We start from the raw sequence: 26,342 nt of genomic DNA on the forward strand, positions 1-26,342 counted from the left end.
ACTTCAGATTCAATTATTTGATTATTGAACAACATCTAATATCTAAAAATATGAGCCAAATTCATGATGACTAATGAGTAGGTCATTAAAGATATTTAGAAGATGGCAAAAGCACAGCTGCTTCTATGCCAAAACATTTATGATAAATCTTTCTTAAATTGTGTGAAGGCTGCATACTTCTCATTGCTTCATTATCTGAAACACTTAAATCTACATTAGGATTACCATCATAAAGTACTTGATATTATCTAAATATATTAATGCAAGGAAAAAACTGCAAAATATGCCATATTGATTTCCCATTTAAACCAAATTAGTATTTGCATTAAAATACTGAAAATCAAGTAACTTCAAACTTCAGAATTGAAGGAGTGAACACTTCAGTATTTCTTTGTAAAGAAGAAAATACTAAGGTTCTCTCAAGTGCTCCAATAAATATAAATTACACCTAAATCTAAATCATCTTATTCTATCTCCATTCAAAAATAAACATGCATACATACAATTTCTAAGTATCTGTGGAAATGTTATGTGAGGAAAAATAACATATGCATTTATAATTCACAAAGTTCATTTTTCCCCCTTTCCTTTACAGTAGCTTTAGAAAATTGCTTTTTGATGATTTAGCAAATTGTATTTATTTTTAAAAGAATCTCATTTATTGAGATTGATAATTCCAGGTTTCATTTGCTTTGAAATTACATTTTCCAATGATAAGTTCTGGGAAAATGTGGTTCCACATGCCAGTGAAATAAAGATTAAAAAAAAAGTCAGTTGACTTACTCTGTAAATGTAGTAATTTATCGTTCCTACTAAACTCAAAATATGAGAAGATTGAAGTAAAAATTATTAGGATAATTTTAACAGCAATTTATTTAAGAACAAGACAAGTATTTAAATAACATAAAACTATTCATATAAATTTTGTATTTGAAATATCTTTAAAAATTATAGTCATTCTCCAAATGTATTTTCTATCTCTGTTATCAGAGATGGACTATTACAAGTTATCGATGCTTATTAAAAAAAAAAAAATCTTGTTATTCAGACACCAAGAAACTCAAAAGATAAACCAGTCTGATTTATTTTGTAGTACTATAATGGAAAGATGGCCCTGAAGCACTACAAAAGAGTCATGTGCCTTCTGAATGATCAGAGCACAATCACGTTCACCTCAGTAGTATTTAGTACTAAGGGCATTTTAAATGAAAACTAAGCCTCTGACAATTTGACAGAGATGTAATGTCTCAATAGCAACACCTGGTCAATCAAAACATTAAAACAGCAATACCAGATACAGAGGAAAAAAAAACTATAATTTACACAAGAGTATTTCTGGTTCTTGAGGAAGTGGGCAAAGTGAGTTGAACTACCAAAACAAAAGCTTCCAAAATGAACTTATAATGTATTAGCTTATGAAAAGCTATGTGTTAGGCCTCAAAAATGGTACCAGTAAAAATGGTGCCTAGATAACTCCAAAATCTAATTTTGGGGTTATTTAGCATTTTATAAGACAACAATATGTAACCAGTTCTATTATCTTAAACACACCAAAGCGCACACAGAGAAAAACAGACCTATCACTTGATATCTACTGTGTGCATGGGGTTATTATGGTTTTTACAGATCTGCTTATGTAGCCAAGGACCTCTCAGAAACATATTTAGGAATCCCAACATATATCCAATTAACCTGGAAAAGAAAAGATTCTGGCTGACTTTTTGAATCTCTTCATTTCACATTTTAAGTTATTTTAAAAGAAAAACATTCCATATTAGCATTAGGCAATTAGAAAATTATCTATCCTATCTTACATCACAATCTCAGGATAAAGGCTTTTGCATAGATACAGTCTCAGAACCAAAACCACGCTCTTATTCCTTCTGGACTGTAAAACATAGTTCTAGAGTTAAACCCAAATCTGTTGACATTTAGGGGTACCCACTATGTAGTATGGCATAGAATGCTTTAGAGAATAACATTCTCACTCAGTATAAAACTCCAAACTGTGAAAACACAAAAAATACATTTCTAAATGGGTATTTCCAAGTAAGGACAGAAAACTAAGTGGCAAAATGAAATGTAATATTGTTACTTATGGTTTATAAGATATACTCTGACACACTGTGGCCGTAAGCCTTTACTAGGCCAGAAAGGAAGGCAAGCACACTCACTTCTCTACTCTTCTCCATTTCCCAGATAACAAATATTCTATTTTTTGAAGTGTAAATTCTAGGCATTCAAAATATTATATATTAAAAAACAAGGCTTAATTCTTCTAAAGCAGTTACATTTGCTTCCTGCTTAAATCTTCAGTTGAAATAAAAGGCAGTAGGGTTTGAAATACATTTTAACAATGCACACAAAGAAATCAAATGCAAAATTAAACATAAAAGATGCATTGTGCTTTTCGGTTCTTAACACATACAGCCCTCAAATAGCAAACTCCTGGTTACTTTTTAAAGTAGATTAAAAACAAGATTAACCAAATGTCCAACTCATGTCAAATCATAGCCTCTACTAGTTAAAAATTCTGTTGGTTGTAAAACTCTGTTGGTGGCCATATTGGCCCAGGATTTTTAATATAAATGAGAGTAGAAATGACAGGGGGTGGGGGAAGGGACATTCTTTCTTGAATAGTTAAAGAGGGAAAATTTTTATCTAGAATTAGTTATTTGAAAGATGAAAAAGAACATTAAAAGTCAGCCTCTACAAAAATCTGAAAATGTAGCAGAAATGAAAATACAAGAAGTTATATTATTAAACATTTAAAAACATTCTAAACATTTTTGAAGGAGGTAAAAATATTAACTATTTGAGGAAATTATGTAATTGTTAAATAAAAACAGTATTTTTTTCTTTTTTTATGGTCTCCAAATTGATAAAGACATTAAATTATATAATTTTAGAATCATTAAAACATAAAAAGATGGTGTCATCAGATGGTTGTTAGAATATGGATGTTTGTGTGTATGTAGTCTTTTTAGTTTTATTAGCATGCACCCTTTAGAATGACGGTCTTTAGCTTTTATTAATGTAGTCAAGTCTAGCTGATTAAAAAGCTATTATATTCATATACAGGTTGTTGAAGATATTTCATTTTATTTTTCTTGAAGTTGTTGAAAATAGTGAACACTTCTATAACTTTCTTCTTAGTTCTGAAAGTGTTTTAAGGAATTTTTTATTTGGAATATTTCAGAGGTCCACTAGTAACAATCAACTACACCACATTTCTTATATGTTTGAGAAACAATATTCTATTTAACCTACAGACTTTTTTGATTTTTAAAGAAAATGATTCCTGGGTGAACATTAATTTACTATTAAAATTTAAGTTGCTCTATAAATGATCTTCTAGTTGGGAGGCACATAAAAGCAACTGTAAAGCTCCCAAATATAAACATTTCCAAACTGGATACTAATCACATTTCCCATCATTTGGGATAAGAAATCTGACAATTTTGGTTAGAAAAAATAATTAATCAATGCTTAAGTGCAGAAAGGTCCAGAGTTTTAAGCAGACTGGTTGAAATGAATAAGTAGTAATAATTCTAACCAAGGCTTCATTACTTGGTCATTGCGCTGACTGACTCAACATTCATGTGTGAGGGCTACTAGGAGTCAATAGATGGCAGTCCATCGCCTAGTAAAAGAGCTGAAGATGACTAAAATCACCATGCATCTTGTTTTTATTCAAGGTTGAATATTCCTTCATTGCATACATTTGGATATTGTCCATATACTGATAATTTAAATACTTAAGTATTTTATTTTAGAGACACTGATATATGCACAACTTCATAAACATGTTAGTTTTATATTTATACTTGCATAGTAAACTCATTACTAATTTCAACTTGATAATTTATAAACTGTGATGGCAACTTCAATATTATTTTTTAAAAATTAACCAGGATTCCAGATTGGAACAAAGTTTTCAAATTGAATTTGTTATACCTATAAATAGAATATATTGTAATTCCTTAAAAAGTAAATTTATTTTGTTTTCATTTATTTTTTCCTAATGATTCTTTTTAAAATTTATGTTTCTGAACAGCTAAAATATTAAGCAAACCATCAAATATCTGTTATATTGAAACAAATTTTTACCCTTTAACTACAGGTATATAGAAGAACACAGGTGTAAATAATCAAAAGAGCAGCTTTAAAATCATACTTCCTATACTTCAAGATTGGAATTGTTTAAATTAAGGGAAAAGCTGAAATAAATGCAATGTCAAATCTACAAGGATATTACTTTATACGGTTACAAAGAGTAGCTCTGTGATCTCGAAAAGTGTAACACATATAATTAGATTCTAATTAAGTTTAGGCTGTAAGGATTTCACTATGTTAGGATAAAAAACTGCTATATAAGCACAAACTTAATGTATTCAGATGAATTACATCTGTAACATATATGTGTAACATACATGGGTATGTATATATTTTTGGGTAGAACATGTTAACAAATCCTAATTTGAGATTTGAGGAATACTTGAGGAGTTACAGCTTTCTACTGAAAATCTTTAAATAAATTAAATGGTAATCACAAAATGTGAAAACAAACCACCTTATATAATTTATGGCCTCTTGGGCCTGTAACAGACAGACAGGTAGTTTGAGTCTACTTGTTGGTTTACTTTTATTTCCCTAAAGAGAATGATAAGAAGAAAGTCATGTTTTGAAAGAACTTTGCCCTTTGTATTTTTACAAGCTGTCTTTGTGTAAACAAAACTTTGAAATATGCTAAACCTTAAGAAACAATGTTTAACAACTTTTAATTAATATATATTATGTTATATAACTGTAATAACTAAAAGAATAATGGTCTGTTGCTTTGCACAACATATTTAATACAGTAAAAGAAGTGAGTAGTAAGGCTATGGTGAATTATTGAAATGATTTAAGCTGAACAACATTAAAAGTAAACTAAATTCATAATATTGAGCACCAGTCAATTAGATTCTCTAGCAAACTATATTTTCTGCTTCTACTTAGCCTAAAATCATAATAAAAGGAAACCAGGAATTGAATCATTTGAATGGTATTAAGCAGATATTTATACATTTTGAATAAGTCAAGAAGGGCTTAAGGATATGACAGTTGAATTATTCTATATGAAATATACACTAAGCTTTTTCTAGATTCATTGAAAAAGATGAGTAACTGTTTCAGTAAAGGCAAATGAAGATACTGTGGACTGAATGCTTGTGGACTGTGGATAATACAACATTTAAAGACACTGGATTATTATTCTTTAAGGCTCCCAGTATACTTTTACCCTTTAGTTTAATGAATACAGTCTGGAAGACTAAGAGATACCATGATGTAATCATTAAATGATGTGAGTAATAAAAAAATCAAATTCTTTTAAGAACAGGAAGATAGGGTAGGGGCAGTGGAAAAGAGAAAAAGTATATTATTGCTTTCTCAGTACAAAAACTCTTCAGATGTTTATTATCTTCCAGCAGAAGATGCTTGTCTATATTTTATGGTCAGCAGTTCAGAGAAGGGTAAATAGGCTAGGTCTTGGGGAAAATAAAAAAGGTGTTTCTACTCACTGTTAGGTGATACTGCCTCCAGATTTCTGTGCAAGCCTGGAAAATAAAAATATTGATCAGCTGGGAGCATGAAACAAGGTACTTTACAGCCTGTTGGTTTTGGCATAACCCAGCATCCACCGGTGTCGGTCACAGGAAAATAAGAAGCTTAACAGAAAGGGTCTGCATTTCAGCTTCAAAAACCTGGCTAGACAGTTTAATTGAATTTTACACTGGTTTAACACACTCCCTGCCATTGTCAGAAAGCCAGTAACAAAGTTTTCTCTCTCTTTTTCTTTTCAGGTTAGAAGTTTTGGGCACTAAGATGTGATAAAGAGCCATAACTCAGTTAAACTGATAAATGAACAGCAGTGGCCAAAATCAACAAAACTCACCAAGTACACCTTTTAAAACAACATTTTGAACTTTGGTAGTAAGATGGAAAACAATTTAATAGTAACTGCTTTAAGAAGACTTCATTGTTATTATATATTTGTGACAGCTGTTGGCATCTTTTACTGAATCACTTGGTGCTAACTCTTAATACTCTATAAGAAAGAGAATTAAAAACAACAAGAACAAAAACGACAGCAAGAAACTAAAATCCAAAATGTCACATCTTTCCATATCCACATATGTAGTGAGATCAACTTAAAAAAAACCCCAAAACCTCAATAATCTTGTAAAAGATATACTTACTGAAACTAGAATAGGTAACAACAAAAGAACCAACCAAACAAGCAAATATAAACAACAGCAGCAACAACAAAAACAGTGATTAGAATATATTCTCTTACGAATACATATATAAATCTTCTTATGCCTAAATTATGACCTTGTTAAGGACACTTTTTCTAACCAAGCTGCTTATGTATAGTTGATCAGTTTACCATCTTCTCAGGAGCAAAGAGTATGTTGTTTCTAACTATATAAATGATTTGAATAAATTAAAACACCAAGCAAAGGAAATCGTGATTCTAAAAGTGAATGGAAATTTATAGCTTTTGTTTATAGATGCATGCCTAGAGTAAGACTGTCTGAAATCTTTGTAATTTTTGACATCTCCTGTGAAACAACTCCTTACTTGATCTGTCATTCCTCTTTCATTTATTTTTCAAAGTATTGATAAGACTAACAAAGGTAATTCATACCATCTGAAAATATCATGGGTATGACAAGAATTTAAGAAACAACATTTGAATGCCAATACCTCTACTGATTATACCACCATAAGTGATTAGACAAAAAAGTAGATATGTTTCGACTATGCTGAAACATATCTATGGTGAAAAATTTTATCCTTTATGTATTTTAAGATTAACTTTCCTGTGTAATTTCCTATAGACAGTTGTGTAGACTGCTCCTATAGGAAGCAGTCTATATAGCTTTCTATAGGAAAGACTGTTTAGTGGTCAGCTTTCCAGTTTTAATGTCAAATTCCTGGAAACTAAAGTGTCTTACAAAACAAAAAAAAACCCCACTTATTATACCCAGTCATTTCTGGATGAACAACGTTGATGAAAAGACAACCATTTTTAAAAAGTAAAAGGCTGATTCACAAGACAAAGATCATGTTAGTACCAAATGTAGCCACAAACTTTAGGTTACAAAGGTTCTTAAGAATATATACAAAAATACCTATTTTTATAAACATGTATGCACACAAAGATCTAATGTACAATATATCCTTAAATATTCATTTCCTACCTTCTATCATAAGCTTTTTGCTGTGTACATATAATTTGAGTTGGATTATTGTAGAAATAAGCAAGCAGTTATTTATACATTAGTTATGGATAGTTCTTGATTACCACAGTGTCCTCAGAATAATACGGTTGAAAAATCGCAATCACTGAGTTGTCATACACTGGCAGAATGCCACTCTACCATGTGACCTTTTCTTGTGTTGCAGCAATTTAGTAATAAAAGAAAGAATTACTTGGTTTTTGAACAATCATCTGATTGCTCTGTACATGAAGATGATGCCCGATATAGAAAATTAGTAGTGAGAGACATGAAACTTCTTTTCATTTGTTAGACAATAGTATTATAATTTTAAAAAACTCCTACTTGACTATCTCATAAGTATTTTTACTCAACATTCTCATGCATAGTTTCATTTTGCTATTTTTTGTAATACCTATTTACATTTGAGGTTAAAAAGTAAACAAATATTTTTCATTTCAAACTAGGTGCCAATATAAGGCACACACCTTTATTTGTCACTATGTATCAATGAATTTTTAAAACCTTAATTTTTATTTTTGCTTGTTACGGGTTCAACTTTTTACCATTCCCTAGTCATTGCATGTATTTTTCTTCTTATCAAATAGAATGCCACAGCACCCAAAGGCATATATCTACTGCATGGAAAATTATATACCTACTGCATAAAATAAAGTAATTTCTAAAGCAAGAAGCTTACTATTACCACTAACTTTGGTCTAGTTAAAAAAATATTTAAAATGAATTATTAGTCGGCTATGGAACTCATCTAAGATGCAAATTCAACAAACTATGAAAATACAATTGCATTTATTGGTTACCCTGGTGATCTCACCTTACTGGCACTTGGAGGGATGGCAACCCAAAGGGCCTCCTCAAATCACACAACTGAAAACATACGAAGTGTACTTGTACATCTGTTTTAGCAATGTGCTACATTGTTTGCCAACTTCTGCCCAACTAGTTTTCCCGTCTATTGTATTTTATATAATAAACCATACATAAATAACTGAGTGTTATTATTCATAAAATTCAAAGATGAATCAACACAGTTTGCCACACCAGATGAACTGAGAGTTTATACTGTGCATTTTGACCCATATTGAATTTTATCAGGTGCTAATTATTGTTTTACGAGAACAACGGCTTAGTGCATCTGTTGTTTAATTCCCACTTCCCTATTCTCAAATGTGAACATCAAAGAAAATAAAACACTCAATCTTAAACAGCCCCTGACAGCAGACCAAGACTCAAGTGCTCAATAGACAAGGCCCTTGCCACCAGTTCTCATATTTCCACAACAATGAACAAACACAAAAACAGCACTAAGCGGCCTTTCCTCCTCCTCAGCTCCCCTTGGCCAGTTGTCTGCCTTGTACTAGAGAGAGCCCTTGAACGCAGCCCTGCTGGGAACACAGCACAGGAGAAAGGATTAGCCTTACTAACATGCTAGCATTTGCAAAAGGGAAGAAAAAAAACCCCAGTACTGTATTTGGTATATGAATAACCAAAATGTATGAGCTGACAAGAGACCAGGACAGGCCTGTGGCTCCCCGGGAGAAAATGTAGCTGTGATGAGTGACAGGGCTTTCAGGAAATATGTTCACAATCACAGACAGTGAAGGCCATGACCTAGATCGTTTAAGAGCTTGTCTTGTCAAATTATCAAAAGCTTCTTCCTCTCTGAATAAAGAGTGACATAAGTGAGTGTCAGAAAGCTGCAGGCTGACAAGCCAAGCATACAATAACAGAATGCACGTCACATACATGCTGAACACCGCCACTGCTAGCGGCAAATCTTAATGAGAGCGCGGCCAGCCCAGGAGACTTGGGTCCCTGCTGGCACAGCTACTCATCTCACAAAAATCCTTCAGCTCCAAGTCAGTTAGGCTCTGACACGACAACTACAATTACGAAACACAACTTTTTAACAGAATCCTCTGGTGCTTTGTCAAAGCCTCTGTTGTTAGGAGCTGGCCCCCTCAAGTCACTACAGCAAAACAAAAGATTTAATAAAACAAGCAATATTCATTGATGGTGAATAACATAAATAAAGAATAAAGCGAGTAATTTAGTTTAAAATTTGTTGAATGAAAACACATGGCAAGAAAAGCATTCCAGTCTCTGGACTCAACCACCATCTTAACTGTTCCACATGCACACAAATATAAGTTTGGGTGCCGTCATTAAAAAGAACGCCCCTACTCTGAAGCCTTAAGAGCAGGCTCTTGATAGACTTATAGCTACCAAGTCATCTGATTGTTCCGATACTTTTGTAATCACTGGCATATACACTGTTCCTCAGCTACACAACATATTTATGCATCCTATTGTACATATACTTTGAGTACACGTGAAATATAATTTCTCCTAGAAGGAAAATTTTGAAAAGAACATCCTAGCATTTGCCATCAATCAGAATTCCACATAAAGACTGCTCTGAGGTCTGAAATCACAGAAATATACAATTAAGATTCAAGTTTAAAGTTACTGTTTTAATAATGCTTATTATACTTCTATTCTGCATGAAAATTTGCCATTCTTGATAAAGAGGAGCTACAAACATACAGGATGGCAATGTGTATAAAATCTACATAATTTTTTTAAACCAATCAGTATGGAAAGCCATGCGTTGGTCTTTAACTCTAAGCTGCCTCCAAGATGAACCAGACTTCATAAAATCATCTTTCCGCCAAGGTCAAATTTTAATCAATCCCTATACTTTTAATCCTCTGTAATCAGAGAAACTGACAAGCTTAATTTTTGGCTCAAAGATTTTTCTCTTTGATATTCTCCTCTTAACTTAAATACAGTTATGAAGGCACAAAGTTTATTAGTAGATTACATTTCAAGGTTACTTTCACAAATAGTTGCTAATGTTTGTAGTAAATCTGCTGACTGATGACCTAAGGTAATGTAAAGTAAAACAATGTAAGAGCTAGTAAAATGTAGCATGATAATGTAGCAGCTACAATCAGAAAACCCAGAGCAAAAATGGCTGGATTCTAATCCAGCTATTTACTATTTTGGGCAAGTTATATATCTCTGTGTCTCAGTTTCGTCATAGATAAAATGGGGCTAACTGTACCTCCTCAAAGGACTGTTGTGATATTTAGCGGGTTGATAAGTATAAAGTCTTTAGAGCAATGCCTGACATAGAGCAAGTGCTCCATTGTATTAATTATTGTTATGACAACATCAATTTGGCACTCCCCATACTGCTGATGCAGAAATAAATAATGGAAATACTGGCATCAATAAAGTAGCTGAAATAAATTAATCTACTGCACCAAGGTCAACTCTTGGATGTGCCCAAACCTAGAAGAAACTCACAGTTTAAGTGAGCTGTTGATGAAGACATAATAGAGGAAAAAATTAAAAAATGAACAAAATGAATAAAATATAGATTTTAAGAAAATTCAGAAACATCAATAAGCATCTACTATGTGAAATGTACTTATTTTTACATCCAGCTGAAGTCTACTCAATGTTTTTATTTGTTAAAAAAACAGAAAAAATACTGGATCAGATAATCCTGATGTATTTTATATTAAAATTCTAGAATACAAAAATCTTAAAATACCTTGGTCATTGATAAAAAAGAAAAGTACACTATTCTGAAAGTTCAGACAACTTTCTTTAATTTAACTCAAACTCATGGATTCCTTTTTTCTATGCTTAAACAATAACGGCCCCAGCTTCCTTACTGGCCTTTCCTCCTCTTTTGGGGAGGTTTTAAGATTAGTCAAGCACAGTAGTGAGAAAGGGGGAAGGAGTAGAACAAGGAGTTGATCTGCAACTGACTGTTAACAACCAAGTGAGATAATTCATTACCTTCAAACCAGACTTGTGGGCTGGGTAAGTGGACACCAGGGAGAATAACATGTAGAGGTAGATCCCTATAATTCTGGGAATCCATCTAAGTGGTTTGGTAGTGGATACATAGTCCATGTGCACAATGGATGGAAGAGGTCTTACTTCCTGCTTTCTAGTACCTTAACTCTTTCTGAGTTCCTGTCTTCATAACTTTCAGCTCACTCAGATATCCCATTTCTTAAAAAACAAAAAAATCCCCTAAAAAAATAAAAACCTATGTTGGTGACATTCCTCCATTACAACTGCCATGAGTGATTTCATTGTCACTTTGGTATTGGAATAATGAAATCTGAGCACTGACATCCTGAGAAAATTATAAACTAAGTCTGCAAAGGTTCTATACTATACTGTTTAAGTACACTAGCAGGAACCAGAAGTTTTAAACTAGACTCAAAAGAGGTAAACTAAAGGCAAATTAGTTTCACTTTATTTTATTTTATTTTATTTTTTATTTATTTATTTAGAGACAGGGTCTTACTCTGTTGCCCAGGCTAGAATGCAGTGGTGGAATCATAGCTGACTGCAGCCCTGATCTCCTGGGCTCAAGCAGGATTCTCTGACCTCAGCCTCCAGAGTAGTTACGACTACAGGCATGGACCACAGTGCTTGGCTAATTTTTCATTTTTTGTAGAGATGGAGTCTCACTATAGTCCCTAGGCTGGTCTCAAACTCCTGGCTCCAAGCGATCTTTTCACCTTGGCCTCCCAAAGGCTGAAATTACAGGCATAAGCCATGGCACCCAGCCTGGTAAAATAATTTCAAAGTGAAAATTTAGAACTTTACTTATAAACCAATTATAGGCCAGGAACAGTGGCTCATTTCTATAATCCCAGCACTTTGGGAGACTGATGTGGGAGGATCACTTCAGGCCAAGAGTTTGAGACCAGTGTGGCTAACAGCGAGACCCCACCTCTACTTAAAAAGAAAAAGAAAAAATGGTGGCCGGGCCTGGTGGCTCATGCCTGTAATCCCAGTACTTTGGGAGGCCAAGGTAGGCAGATCACGAGGTCAGGAGATTGAGGCCATCCAGGCTAACACATGAAACCCCGTCTCTACTAAAAATACAAAAAATTAGGCGGATGTGGTGGTAAGTGCCTGTACTCCCAGCTACTTGGGAGGCTGAGGCAGGAGAATCGCTTGAACCCAGGAGGCGGAGGTTGCATTGAGCCGAGATTACACCACTGCACTCCAGCCTGGGCAACAGAGTGAGACTCTGTCTCAAAAACAAAAAAAAAAAACCCAATTATACAAAGTCCATCATAAATAACAAATACTTAATAGAGCAAATTGTTTAAAACCACCAAAACCAATCCTAATTCACCTTAGTCAACTACATTAAACTCCTTCTACTTACAATCAATGCCCTGTTATCCAGTTCTAAATCTCATGGAATGCTCTTGGGGAAATTTCCTTTTCCTCTTCTCCCAAGATGTTGATAGCATCCAGCATATGTCAGATACACAAATAATCATCCTTAGGTCTGATGTTGTAGTAAGACAATACCTTTTTTCTATAATTCCAAGAAAGGCAAAATACTTATAACTTAAATACACATAACTAACTATGTAGAGAACGTGTATAGTTAAAACTACAAAAATCTGATAATGGAAGCTAAAGGAGTTCTAAATAAACAAAGAGACATACCATGTTCATGGATTGGAAGACTCAATACAGTGGAGTCAACTAACCCTACAGTAGTCTATAGACTGAACACAACTGTAATCAAAATCCTATCAGAAATTATCATAAGTATAGACAAGGTGATTCTAGAATTATATGAAGGGGGAAAGGAATTAGAACAGCAAAAGTTATTTTGTAAAAAAATAACCAAAGTTGGCCAGGTGTGGTGGCTCACACCTGTAATTCCAGCAATTTGGGAGGCCAAGGTTGGCAGATCACCTGAGGTCAGGAGTTCGAGACTAGCCTGGCCAACATGGTGAAACCCTGTCTCTACTAAAAATATAAAAATAAGCCGAGCGTGGTGGTGGGCGCCTGTAATCCCAGCTACTTGGGAGGCTGAGACAGGAGAATTGCTTGAACCCAGGAGACGGAGGTTGCAGTGAGCCAACACGGTGCCACTGCACTCTAGCCTGGGCAACAGAGTGACACTTGGGGTCTCAAAAACAAAACAAAAACAAAAGTTTAAGAAATCTCGCTACTTATTTTAAGACTTACTATAAAACTATAGCAATCAAGACCATATGGCCTTAGCAAGTAGGACATATACATACATCAGTGCAACAAAATAGAGTCCAGGAATCAATCCATGTAAATATGGCCAATTGGCCTTTGACAAAGATGCAAAATCAATTCAGTTGAGAATGGAAAGTCTTTTCGACAAATGGTGTTAGAACAACTGGTTAACCATACGTAAAGAAAAAAAAATGAACCTTGATCTAAACCTCATATTATACAAAGTTTAACTCAAAATAGATAACAGATCTAAATATAAAAGTAGAAACATCTGAAAGAATACACAGGAGAAAATCTTCTGGCTGGCCATGGTGGCTCATGCCTGTAATACTAGCACTTGAGGCCAAGGTGGGCAGATCACTTGAGTCCAGGAGTTCAAGACCAGCCTGGGCAACAAAACAAAACCTCATTTCTATAAAAAATAGAAAAGTCAGACGAGCATGGTGGCACGTGCCTATCGTCGCAACAACTAGGAGGCTGAGGTGGTAGGATCACTTGAGCCTGGGAGGTGGAGGTTGCAGTGAGCCGAGATTGCACCACTACACTTCAGCCTGCGGGACAGAATGAGACCCTGTCTCAAAAAACAAAAACAAAAAACTTTGTGATCTGGGGTTGGGTAAAGAGTTCAAATTTATAAGTTAGACTTCATTAAATTTAAAAATTTCTGCTTTGCCTGAGAACTGTCAAGAAAATACGAAGACAAACTATGGACTGGAAAAAAATATTCTGAAATCACATACCCAACTGAAGACTTATATCCAAAATACAGACAGAACTATCAACAGCCAATGAGAAGAAAATTAACACTCTCATTAAAAATTAGGAAGGGATGTTAATATTTCACCAAAGAAGAAAGAAGGATGATAAGTGCATACATGAAAGGATATTCAACATTATTAGCCATTAGAAAATGCAAACTAAAACTATAATTAGATAGTATACGTCTATTAGAATGACTAATATAAAACTAGCAAATAGAGATTAACAGAAATAAAAAGTAGAAAACAATAAAACATCTATAATTCCTGACATAACAAGAGCAAATATTTTAGAATATTTTACTCCAAACTTTTCTTTTTTTGAGACAGAGTCTTGCTCTGCACCCAGGTTGGAGTGCAGGGATGCGATCTTGGTTCACTGCAACCTCCACCTCCCGAGTTCCAGTGATTCTCTGACTTGTGATTCTCCCACTTCAGATTCTCCCACCTCAGCCTCCCAAGTAGCAGGGATTATAGGTGTGCGCCACCACGCCTGGCTAATTTTTGTATTTTTAGTAGAGACAGGGTTTCAACATGTTGGCCAGGCTGGTCTTGAACTCCTGACCTTAAGTGATCTGCCTGCCTTGGCCTCCCAAAGTGCTGGGATTACAGGTATGAGCCACCACACAGGGCCCACTCCAAACTTTTTTTTTTTGGATCTACCAATTTTTTATATATGCCTGCAATTTTTTTCTATTGGCTTATTAAAAAAAAAAAAGGCATATGTGAAATCCAGCCAGTATTGGCAGCTCAGGTGGTATTTGCCAAGCACTATACAGGTCTCTGATCAACTCATTTATGGAAAAGTTGTGAGACTATCAAGTTTTGGTTTGTTAAGAACAGGGAAAGAGTTACAATTACAGAGACCTGTGAAGAGCTGTTTTAAATCACTGGACATTGTTATCTATACCATTAAAAGACCCTTCCATTGTGCCAGATTCTTATAAGAATAAAGTTCTTGGCTGGACACATTGGCTCATGCCTGTAATCCCAGCACTTTAGGAGGCTGAGGCGGGCAGATCACTTGAGGTTAGGAGTTTGAGACCAGGGTGGACAACATGGCGAAACCCCATCTGTACTAAAAATACAAAAAGCAGCTGGGTGTGGTAGTGCGCGCCTGTAGTCCCAGGTACTTGGGAGGCCGAGGCAGGAGAATAGCTTGAACCCAGGAGGCGGAAGTTGCAGTGAGCTGAGATCGCACCACTGCACTCCAGCGCCACTGCACTCCAGCGCCACTACACTCCAGTCTGGCAACAGAGTGATACTCTGTCTCAAATAAGCATCCCTAAACCAGTAGCAGTGGGTAGCAAGGGTGATGAGAGGGTGAGAAAGAAGGCTTTGAGACCCTGTAGCTTACTTTAGAAATTTTTCCTGCTACATTAGAACTGGTTTCTGTCTAAAATATAATGGGCTAAAAAAAGTAAAAGTTTAGAATAACACTGGATGAAATAATTTAAAAATTGAGCCATGTCTTCCATGATTACAGAGAGAATTATTTTTATGTTCTATAAAAGGCCAATTAGCTCATAATATTTATTATATAATTTGCTTGAGTTTCTTGAACTTCTGAAAGTAGTTTAGTATTGCTTTATTTTTATCAAGCAAATGATTAGTAGAATGCCTTACAACAAATGAAGATCACACTTACTATTAAACTGAAATCCTGCATAATTATCTTTTTACTCTCTTTTTAAAACAAATGAAACAATACAATAAAAATACGAATAAAGGCAAAACTAATTGCGTTTTTCAGCCCTCTTTTCTAACCTATTCCCAGTCTGATGAGGAAAATCAATGTTAAGAGCGTGGTATGTATTCTTTTATCCCATTTATCATTGTTTATATATGTACATATATATACACACAAGCATATACATGTAGATTACACAGAGCTCACTTTGTTTTTTGTTGTTTTTTTTTAACTGAAATATAATCATACTACAGGCATTTGTAAGTTTTCAAGATGAACTGTGTGTACCTTTTAGATGGCATGCCTAATGATTTAAACTAGTAGACAACTGAGGAAAACAGCTCTTTTTCAAGATGAATAACTGCTTATTGGGTTTGACCAGATCATACATAGGATTAGTACAAGATCATACATAGAATTGATTAGTACAACAAGATTATACATAGAATTGATTAGTATGCTAGCAAACAGATCTCTATAAGTAAGTCTTTGAATAGTTTGAGGTTAAACAGCTTTCCCAGTTGTGCATATTGCTTCACTGCTGTGTAATTTGACAGAAACTTTCAAAACCAAATCAGAAAGCTGTCTGGAATGTATACTTTTTTTTTTTTTTTTTTTTTTTTAAGAGATCGGGTCTTGCTATGTTGCCCAGGTTGGACTTGAACTCCTTTGCTCAAGTGATCTTCCTGCCTCATCCTCCCACGTACTGGGACTATAGGCAACTTCCACCACATCCAGGGATCTATAAAGGTCAGCAGCACTGACCTTATTCTGTAAGATTTAGTGAATCTTTTAGCCTTAGGGTTGTTAACAAGGATCTTATTTTCACTCTCGATTCATAACTCAGATAATTATATCCCAGAATTTGTTCATATTAGTGGATTTAATAGTAAAATTCAAGTCTACATGGACTTTTATACCTAGATTTAGTTTTAAAAAGGTGTGGCATATAATAAGTTTGAAATTTAACAAATTCTTAGTGGCCTTCTGCTTTATATATCAGAGACTTGTGTCTTCCCAAATGTGATTGGACTGAAGAGTAAGTCAGTCCATTCCTCAGTGCTGTAAGATTCTCAGAGAAAAACTGAAGTTTATTTATCCTTTAATGTTGAGAGCTTATAAAGTTTATAAAGGCAGGCTAGAAGGAGACAATCTTTCTCTTCCTTTGATGAAAGGTAAGGGTCTGAAGAATGGGAATTATCTCTATTTTCTACACACTTACTCTTACATTTTCTATAAAGACAAGATAAGCTTGCTAGTAAGCTGCTGAGTCCACTGAAAGTGACTAATACTAGACAAGGAGGTATGTACTATAGGGAGAGTTAAAAAGATTGGAGGAATTTTCAGGTTACTTAGAAATGGCTAGAAAGGAAACCATTTAGTACAATTTAAAATAAGAACTGGTTTCTCCTTCAAACTTTAAATGTACTAAGTTATATACTGTACTAGTCCATTTTCACATTACTCTAAAGAATTACCTAACACTGGGGTAATTTAGGAAGAAAAGAGGTTTAACTGACTCAAGTTCCACAGGCTTAACAGGAAGCATGACTGAGGAGGCCTCAGGAAACTTACAATCATGGTGGAAGTTGAAGGGGAAGCAAGCACCTTCTTCACGTTGGCAGGAGAGAAAGAGAGCAAATGAGGGGCAGGGTGCCATACACTTTTACACCATCAAATCTCATGAGAACTTACTATTGCAAGAACAGCACGGGGGAAATCTGCCCCCATGATCCAATCACCTCCCACCAGGTCCCTCCCTCAACATTGGGAATTACAATTCAACTTGAGATTCGAGTGGGGACATGGAGCCAAACTGTATCATATGCCTTCAAGTTTAAAATGTAGACTATAATTATTTACATAAGGCCACATACATTTGCAACCATGAAAAATTTCAGATATTCATTTATTAGGTGGCTTGGTAACAGTTCCAATAAATTACTAATTCCTGATTTTGGGATTTACTCCCTGAACAATGAACACATATGCAATTTTCACTAACATCATCATGAGTTTTGTGTACATCAAGAGGATAGGAGACCTTCAAGTATAGAAATCTACTTAACTTTCTTGAAGTAGTCTGATCTCTCAGTTAAATAAACATTTGGTAAGCCTATACGACAATTGTGTAAGATAATCAATCAATTGCAGCCTGCCCTCTGGCTCCAATATTACCTATAAATAACATTAAAACGTTGAGAAAAGTGGGTGGAACAAAGTACATGTATCTAACCAAAGTCTCATTTTCCTCTTTATTTCCAAAGATAGTGTAATGCACACTGTCAGCAGAACTACATATTTATCTGAAGGTACATATCAATCTATCACAATAATATAATTCTAGCATTTTAGTTTTTTCAGAGATGAATTTTTATTTTCAAAATTATCCCCTTCATTCATTCCTCCCATTGTGATTTTATACATCCTAGTTACTTTTTGGGGAGGGGGCATTTTAATTTGTAATTATTTATTCTTATTTAGGCATTCTCATTTTCATTAAGTAGATCTGAATATATCAGTGGTTTCTCTTCAAGTAAGTTTAGCAGGGAAATTAGTTTGTTCATGATTATTTGCTATCTGAATCTTAATTTTATCATTTCTTTAAAAAAATGTTTTCTTGTAGATATAGGGTCTCACTATATTGCTTAGGCTGTTCTCAAACTCCTGGTCTCAGGCAATCCTTCTGATTTGGCCTCCCAAAGGGCTGGGTTGTGGTTACTGGAAAGAGTCACTGCGCCCAGTCCTCTATATTATTTCTTAAAACTGTATGTGAATCTATAATTATCTCAAAATAAAAAGACACACTTACTTGGCTCCCTTCTTAGGTCTATGTTACACTTTCTACATTTTCTAGGTACACATTATCTGCAAGTCACTAAGTTTAGAGTCTTCTAAGACTCTTTCATTTATCACCACCCTGAGGTACTTTCATATTACACTTTACACTCTTCTTAACACACCCACCTTTCCTATTATACTCTGAGTTCCTCAAGGGCAGGGATCATGTCTTACTCATCTTTTTTTCCCCTCGTACTTGGAATACTGTCTGGCATGTAAGAGGCAACCAGCAAATTTTTGCTAAATGAACAAATGTAGAAAGTTTTTTGGGTGGTAGAACACTGGAGATGTTTCTGAATAAAGGAAGAACCGCCATTACACAAAATATTTGAATTAAGCAAGTCTTTAAATTCAAATCTTGGCTTAGTTATTCAGCTCAATAAGATGTTTCAGCCATTCTTATTTCTGGCCAGTCATATCTGAGTAAGACTGTGGAAAGGATAAGGCAAGGAAATTGTATGAATACTACTCAGTGCTCCTTGGAATAGACTAAAAATAAAATAAATACCTGTTTCTTAAATAACTACCTTTACAAAAATAATGCTCTAGTAACTGTCCATTCTGGATTTGACAAGTATGAAATGATTTGTACTAGATGCTTTATATTTCCTGCTGGAAATCTCCAAGTTTAATAAAAATTTAAATAAAAGACATTAGTTTTCAATTTTACATATGTATTTATTGAAGAAACATCATTGAGCACTCACGTGTATGTTAAAGACTACACAGTTTATACTGAGTTCTCCTTAAAATAAACTTTTGCACTGTGAAAAATATTGTAGTATATGGCTGATATGGGAGCATTTTTCTAGCATCAAAAAAGTAAAAAGGCCAGGTGTGATAGCTCACGCCTGTAACCCCAGCACTTTGGGAGGCCAAGGTGGGCGGATCACCTGAGGTCAGGAGTTCGGCATCAGCCTGGCCAACATGGTGAAACCCCACCTCTATTAAAAATACAAAAATTAGCTGGGTGTGGTGGCTCATGCCTGTAATCTCAGCTACTTGGGAGGCCGAGGCAGGAGAATTGCTCGAATCTGGGAGGCAGAGGTTGCAGTGAGCTGAGATCACACCTCTGCACTCCAGCCTGGGCGGCAGAGTGAGACTCTGTTTCAAAAATAAACATAAAAATAAAATTAAATAAAGGAATAAAGTGAAATATGTTCTATGAATTATTTTCTTCTACTGTATTAAAAAATCAAGACTTTAAAAGTTAAAAGCACTGAGCAGGGAATTTGAGAAAAAAAATTGCTGAATAAAGGGAGAAAATTTAGGTTTGGATTTTTATTATATCTGACACTAACTCACTCATGCTTTAATAAAAAAGAGTGGCAATCCGAACAATTAATAAAGATTGCTGAAGCTGCAACGGTCTCTTGTGAGCAGTAAAGCTCTATGGTATCACAGAATTGACTCTGTGTCTGAAAATCAACATGCTATACTGCTTTCTTGATCCCCAGGGGTTTTTTAAAGTGCTGAAAACCTAAGGTAAAATTTATTTTTGTTTGGAAAATATTTTTCCTCATGTGTTTTATAATATATTGTTTTTTTTTTTTTTTTTTTTAAAGAGAGAGTCTTACTCTTTCACCCAGGCTGGAGTGCAGTGATGTGATCATAGCTCACTGCAGCCTTGATCTCCTGGGCTCAAGTAATCCTCCCACCTCAGCCTTCTGAGTAGCTGGGACTACAGGTGCATGCCACCCTGCCTGCCTAATTTTTAAATCTTTTTTGGTAAAGAGTGGAAGTCTCACTATGTTGCCCCAATGTCATGAGTGTTATATTAAAGTTGCTTATTAGAGCTATAATATCTGCATATTTAAGAAAGAAAGTTGAGAGATCCTCTGAGCAGGAGATAAACTGATGATTCCTAGATTGCCAATATGCAAGCTTTCTCCACATATATTCATAAAGTACAGTATCATTTTAGCTTTTAGACCTTGGGCAAAACTTATTAACCTTGTAGTGTCTCAGTTTTTAGTTTGTAAAATAGGAGTAATAAATAGTACTTACACTTCATATCCTGCTTGTGAGGATTAAATCTACTGAATACCTACTATATGCTAAGGACATAGTGGTGAATGAAGCACTCCTCCAGCACAGTAAACATACAATTATGTATGGCTGTCGTTATCTTGGAAATGTCAGAGATAGCTCACAGAATTGCTCTGTGTGCAAGCTAAATGTATACAGACATTTAAAAATTCTCTGTATATTTAAAAATTGTTGGCAAGTGAGGAGAGAAACTATAGCAGATTCAGAAACAGGATTCTTTCCACACTCCAGGTTGTCTTCTGAAAGGGACTAATGATGCAGGTTGACTTTGGTAGGCCTTGAGCCATCTTTTTTATCCTTCACCTCATAAAACTCTGGGATTTCAACCAAATACTTTTACAGAAGTAGTTAATCAATGAGGAATTTCCAACAGATTTTAGGAGAGAACTTTTCATTACAGAAAGGATTTGAATATGACTCGACAATTTTCACTACAAATTCTCTTTGCATACATGTATCTGGTAATCTGGCCAAACAGAGGTTTAGGTGTGTGACTATGGGAATATATAAAGTAAAAGGGCAAGTTTCTTTCCTTTTGTTTTTTTGGAAACTGTCTCACTCTGTTGCCCAGGCTGGAGTGCAGTGGTGCGATCTCAGTTCACTGAAACTTCTGCGTCCTGGGTTCTAGCAATTCTCATGCCTCAGCCTTCCCAGTAGCTGGAATTACAAGTGTGCACCACCACACTCAGCTAACTTTTGTATTTTTAGTAGGGACAGGGTTTTGCCATGTTGGCCAGGCTGGCCTCAAACTTGTGGCCTCAAGTGATCTGCCTACCTCGGCCTCCCAAAGTGCTGGGTAACAGGCGTGAGCCACTGCACCCAGCCTTGGAAGTTTCTCGATATTGTCAATTTATAAAAAGTTAGAACATCTATAGTTATTCAGGGTTTCAGAAATCCTCCGTGAATGAGCAGAAAGTCCAGTAGGTGGGAAGATGAAAATGACAAAGAAAGGTAGAGGATGGTATTGCCAGAGGGTATAAGCCTTAAATAAGCCGAAGATATCTATATAAAAAGGGTTGAGTAATGACTTAAAAGCAGCCATAGCAAGTGAGAAAGAGGCTGATATCATCTCTTAATTCAGGATCATGGAAGATGAGCAGCAAGCATCTGATAGGGTTGCATAGGAAACAAATTTTCTGTGGAGGCCCAGGTTTCAAGACAGACCTAAAGCATGTACAGTTCCAACAAGGGGCCAGAATGACTCGGCTTCCATGTGAATTCTCATGAAGTTTCTGGGGTGGTGGAAGGACTATGAGCCTTGCCACAAGGAGTCAGTAGAGCCCAGGCTTGACTGGGCTGTGAGGGAATCCTATACCAGGTGGGTAGGCTACAAAGACCAGCATCCAGAACCTTCACCATGTAATTACAACAAAAATAGTCGATACTGGTAGATTTGGGGAAACGAGTACTGCCTTATCTGAAGCTGGTCACAGCCTAACCCTATTATATTTTATTTTTTGAGATGGGCTCTCACTATGTTGCCCAGACTGGTTTTTTTGTTTGTTTGTTTGTTTATTTTAGACAGAGTCTTACTCTGTTGCCAGGCTGGAGTGCAGTAGTATGATCTCGGCTCACTGCAACCTCTGCCTCCCGGGTAGAAGTGATTCTCCTGCTTCAGTCTCCCAAGTAGCTGGGACTACAGGCGTGTACCACCACGCCCAGCTAATTTTTGTATTTTTAGTAAAGACAGGGTTTCACACCATGTTGGCCAGGATGGTCTCGATCTCTTGATCTCGTGATCCACCTGGCTCAGCCTCCCAGAGTGCTAAGATTACAAGTGTGAGCCACCAGGTTTTAAACTCCTGGGATCAAGAGATCCTCCTGCCTTAGCCTCCTGAGTAGCTGACATTACAGGAGCATACCACGATTTTAACCCTATTTAAAAAAACTTACTTTCACTGTGATTATTAATTCTCATTTTAGATAATAATTTAACATATATTAGGGGCCAAAATTAAGTAAAGAGGAATGGCCTATAGAATTAACACTCACAGATGATTATATAACCTTTTACAAGGAATTTTTAACTGTTCTGTAGTACCGTTTTTTATTTTTAAAAAATTGTCTATGATAATGTCTTACTCCTTTCTTTACCACAGGCAAATAAGACCGTATTTGTCAGAGCTCTTTGGAAGAAAACAGTAAAATAAACAGATGCTATTAAAGATAACTGCCAAACTAGAAAATCTTGCTAAGAAAATTATAATTGACAACTTAATGCAGACAACAACATAATGCTAGGACAATTCAGGATTTATCATTTTTAAGACTTGGTAAACACTGAAAAATAAGATTAAAGTACTTTGGAATGAAATGACAACTTCTATCTCTATATATAGCCTTGAGAATAGAGTATTCAAATTAATTAACCATATACCACTTTATTAATAACCAAAGAAATACAAATTAAAACAATAAAATATCATTTTTTGGTCTGATTAGCCAAAAATTTTAAAGACTGATAATACTTAAGGTTGATGAGTGCAGTGCTCATTTCTCTTAACACTGCTGGTAGGTAGATACGTTGATACAATCTTTTAGAAGAGCAATTTGACAATACTTATCCAGATATAAATGTACATGTATTTTAATTTCACAATTCCATTGATAAAATATGACTTGCCAAAACATTATTAAATGCACCACTGTTTGTTTAAAAAATGGGTAACAATTTAAGTATAAATTTGCTGGTGGAATTACAATAATAATTGTCACATTATTTACATGAGAAATACATATATATACCAAACAGTCACACTCTAATCTCTTTTAATCTGAAATTCATTTCAACAGAAAGCCATACTAATTTACTGAGCAAAAGATTATAGGTGTATTTCAGACATGCATTAAAAAGGGCTGTAAAAAAAAGACTACAGGTATATTTCAATATAAATAAAATTAGAAAAATGTTTCTGCTTTCATATCATGACTTTGGGGAAGTACATATTAAAGTACTTTTATTATTTTAAAAAATAGATAAGTAATGCTTTAAAAAAGAGAATGAGATATACTCCTTTCATAAATACGCCTTAAATGAATTAGAATTGCCACTTAGGTATGAGGATGAAAAATGACTTTGTATTGATTAGTTGTTAATATAAAATAAACATATGTTACTATGTAGTAAGAAACGCAATTAAGACCTAAAATGAAATACTCTTAATGAGACACTCATTAGGAGTTAGGGTAAACCGAATGTAGAAAGCTACATATTCCACATCAAAGCTGATTTACTTATTTCAATAGCCCTCTGGTCTTTGAAATTGTGACTAAACTTCATATACATTTACAACAATACAATGCAAATGGTGTCCAAAATAGCATTTTTAATATGCTGCAATTTAAAGTAATGGCTGCCTTGTCCTTCTTTCCTTAGACTATTAGAGCAGCAAAATCATTAATAAGAAGAATCAGGCCAGGTGCAATGGCTCACGCCTGTAATCTCAACACTTTGGGATGCTGAGGTGGGTGGATCACCTGAGGTCAGGAGTTTGAGACCAGCCTGACCATGTGAAACCCTGCTGTCTACTAAAAATACAAAAATTAGCCGGGCATGGTGGCGGGTGCCTGTAATCCCAGCTACTTGGGAGGCTGAAGCAGGAGAATCGCTTGAACCTGGGAGGCAGAGGTTGCAGTGAGCCAAGATCATGCCACTGCACTCCAGCCAACAGAGTGAGACTCTGTCTGGGAAAAAAAAAAAAAAAGCTGGGCGCAGTGGCTCACGCCTGTAATCCCAGCACTTTAGGAGGCTGAGGTGGATCTATCACGAGGTCAGGAGATCGAGACCATCCTGGCCAACATGGTGAAACCCCGTCTCTACTAAAAATACAAGAATAGCCAGGCATGGTGGCCCGTGCCTGTAATCCCAGCTACTCGGGAGGCTGAGGCAGAAGAATCGCTTGAACCTAGGAGTTGGAGGTTGTGGTGAGCCGAGATCGCGCCACTGCACTCCACAGCCTGGGCAAAAGAGCGAGACTCCATCACAAAACAACAAATAAATAAATAAGTAAAATAAAAATAAAAAAAGATCAGAATAGGCTTCCTATAAACATTTCTATATAACTGCTAATTGTGCATATATTCTCACGCCTGTGATCCCAGCACTTTGGGAGGCTGAGGTGGGTGGATCACCTGAGGTCGAGAGTTCAAGACCAGCCTGGCCAACATGGTGAAAACCCTGTCTCTACTAAAAATACAAAAATTAGCCAGGAGTGTTGGCATGCGCCTGTAGTCCCAGCTACTTGGGAGGCTGAGGTAGGAGGATCGCTGGAACCTGGGAGGCAGAGGTTGCAATGAGCCGAGATTGTACCACTGCACTCCAGCCTGGGTGACAGAGTGAGATTACATCTTAATAAATAAATATGAATAAATACACACATTTTACATGTTATTTATTACCTCTTTAAATTCAGCCTTTATTTAGCAAGCACATAAAGAAAAAGGGCTAGAATGGGCTTAAAATATTTGTTAATGCTACCTCTTAATACTCTCTCCTGATTCAGTAGGCTCCTTACACTGATATTTAGAGCACTGCTTTATATACATATTCAGTGACAAAAGGGACATGACTATCAATCTATATAGCACAGAGTAAACATTCTTTTAGGTATGCTGACTGATAGTTATAAACTTGCACATTAATTACAAACTTGCACACTCCCTCCAAAGCCTGACAAATTAGTTACATGCAGGATACTCACATCTGTATAGTGGCCGAGCATATGACATCGGTCACATTGTTTATCCCAGGAATGTCTGAAAAGACATGAGTGGTCCAACATCTTAGGCACAGGACAGTATTCACAAAGCGGGGCTGGACAGGAATATAGGAGGTGTCCGCTCCTGGAGCATAGGAAGCAGCGACGAACTTTCTATGTGGCAAAAAAATCATTAAAATCTCTTCAGTCTCAAAAGGTAGAAGATTAGTATTTCTTTTTCAATATAATCCCATAAAAAATTATTTCTAATTTGAGACCTAATAGAGGTAGAATCTTGAGCACAACTGTTAAATCAAACAAAATGTCCAAAACACTGTATGTATACTGTTTGCCAAAAAGGCTTAGTCTGTACATACTAGCAGCTGGCATTTATTCCTTATGCCTCTTCTTATAGGAATATTGACAAAATGAAAGGTATGTAAGAGGGAAAGTAGAATGAGGAGCATATCTAGAAGCTAAGTCATAGGAGAAACAGATACAGAAGCTGTTTTGCCTGGAGAGGCCAAAACAAAAAAGGAACATGAGAGCTGTCTGAACTATCTGAAAAACAGTCATTTGGAAGAGGTAGGAGGAATGGAAGAAATGTTTGTTAAGAGCTAATTATCTGGTCAGGAAACGTCTAAGATCTTCAGTTCTGTGTTGTTCCAAAGGTTGATGTACCCTAACATAACTTACATTAATAAACATTTAAAAATGCCCCAAATTATAATTTCCTAACAATAAAAATTATCTCACAGTGAAATAAGCTGTCTTATGAAGTAGAGGGTTTGTAAGTGAAAGGGGTCTCAGGAATCATCTGATTCAATCTTTTCATTTTATAGACAAGAAAACGAGAAGCATAGAGGGTTAAATGATTTGCCCAACTAGTAATGAGAAGTTAAAATTGATTCCACATTTTTCTGACTCCAAATTTATTATCATTTCTCCTACACTAGGCTGTAAGCGACAT

General features: G+C 35.5%; 1 protein-coding gene across 3 annotated transcripts in view; it reads right to left on the reverse strand.

Moving 5' to 3' along the window:
* The window catches only part of ZCCHC7 (zinc finger CCHC-type containing 7), a 277,785-nt gene that overhangs the window by 26,514 nt on the left and 224,929 nt on the right, over nt 1–26,342 (reverse strand). For all 3 annotated transcript variants that reach the window (XM_050762131.1, XM_050762132.1, XM_050762134.1), the window contains exons 5-6: nt 25,376–25,546; nt 5,565–5,600 (exon numbers count right to left, since the gene is read on the reverse strand). In XM_050762131.1, the coding sequence (XP_050618088.1) occupies nt 5,565–5,600; nt 25,376–25,546 (207 nt within the window). The remainder of the gene's footprint in view (nt 1–5,564; nt 5,601–25,375; nt 25,547–26,342) is intronic.

Source organism: Macaca thibetana, chromosome 15 (assembly GCF_024542745.1).
Source record: "Macaca thibetana thibetana isolate TM-01 chromosome 15, ASM2454274v1, whole genome shotgun sequence".
NCBI lineage: Eukaryota > Metazoa > Chordata > Mammalia > Primates > Cercopithecidae > Macaca > Macaca thibetana.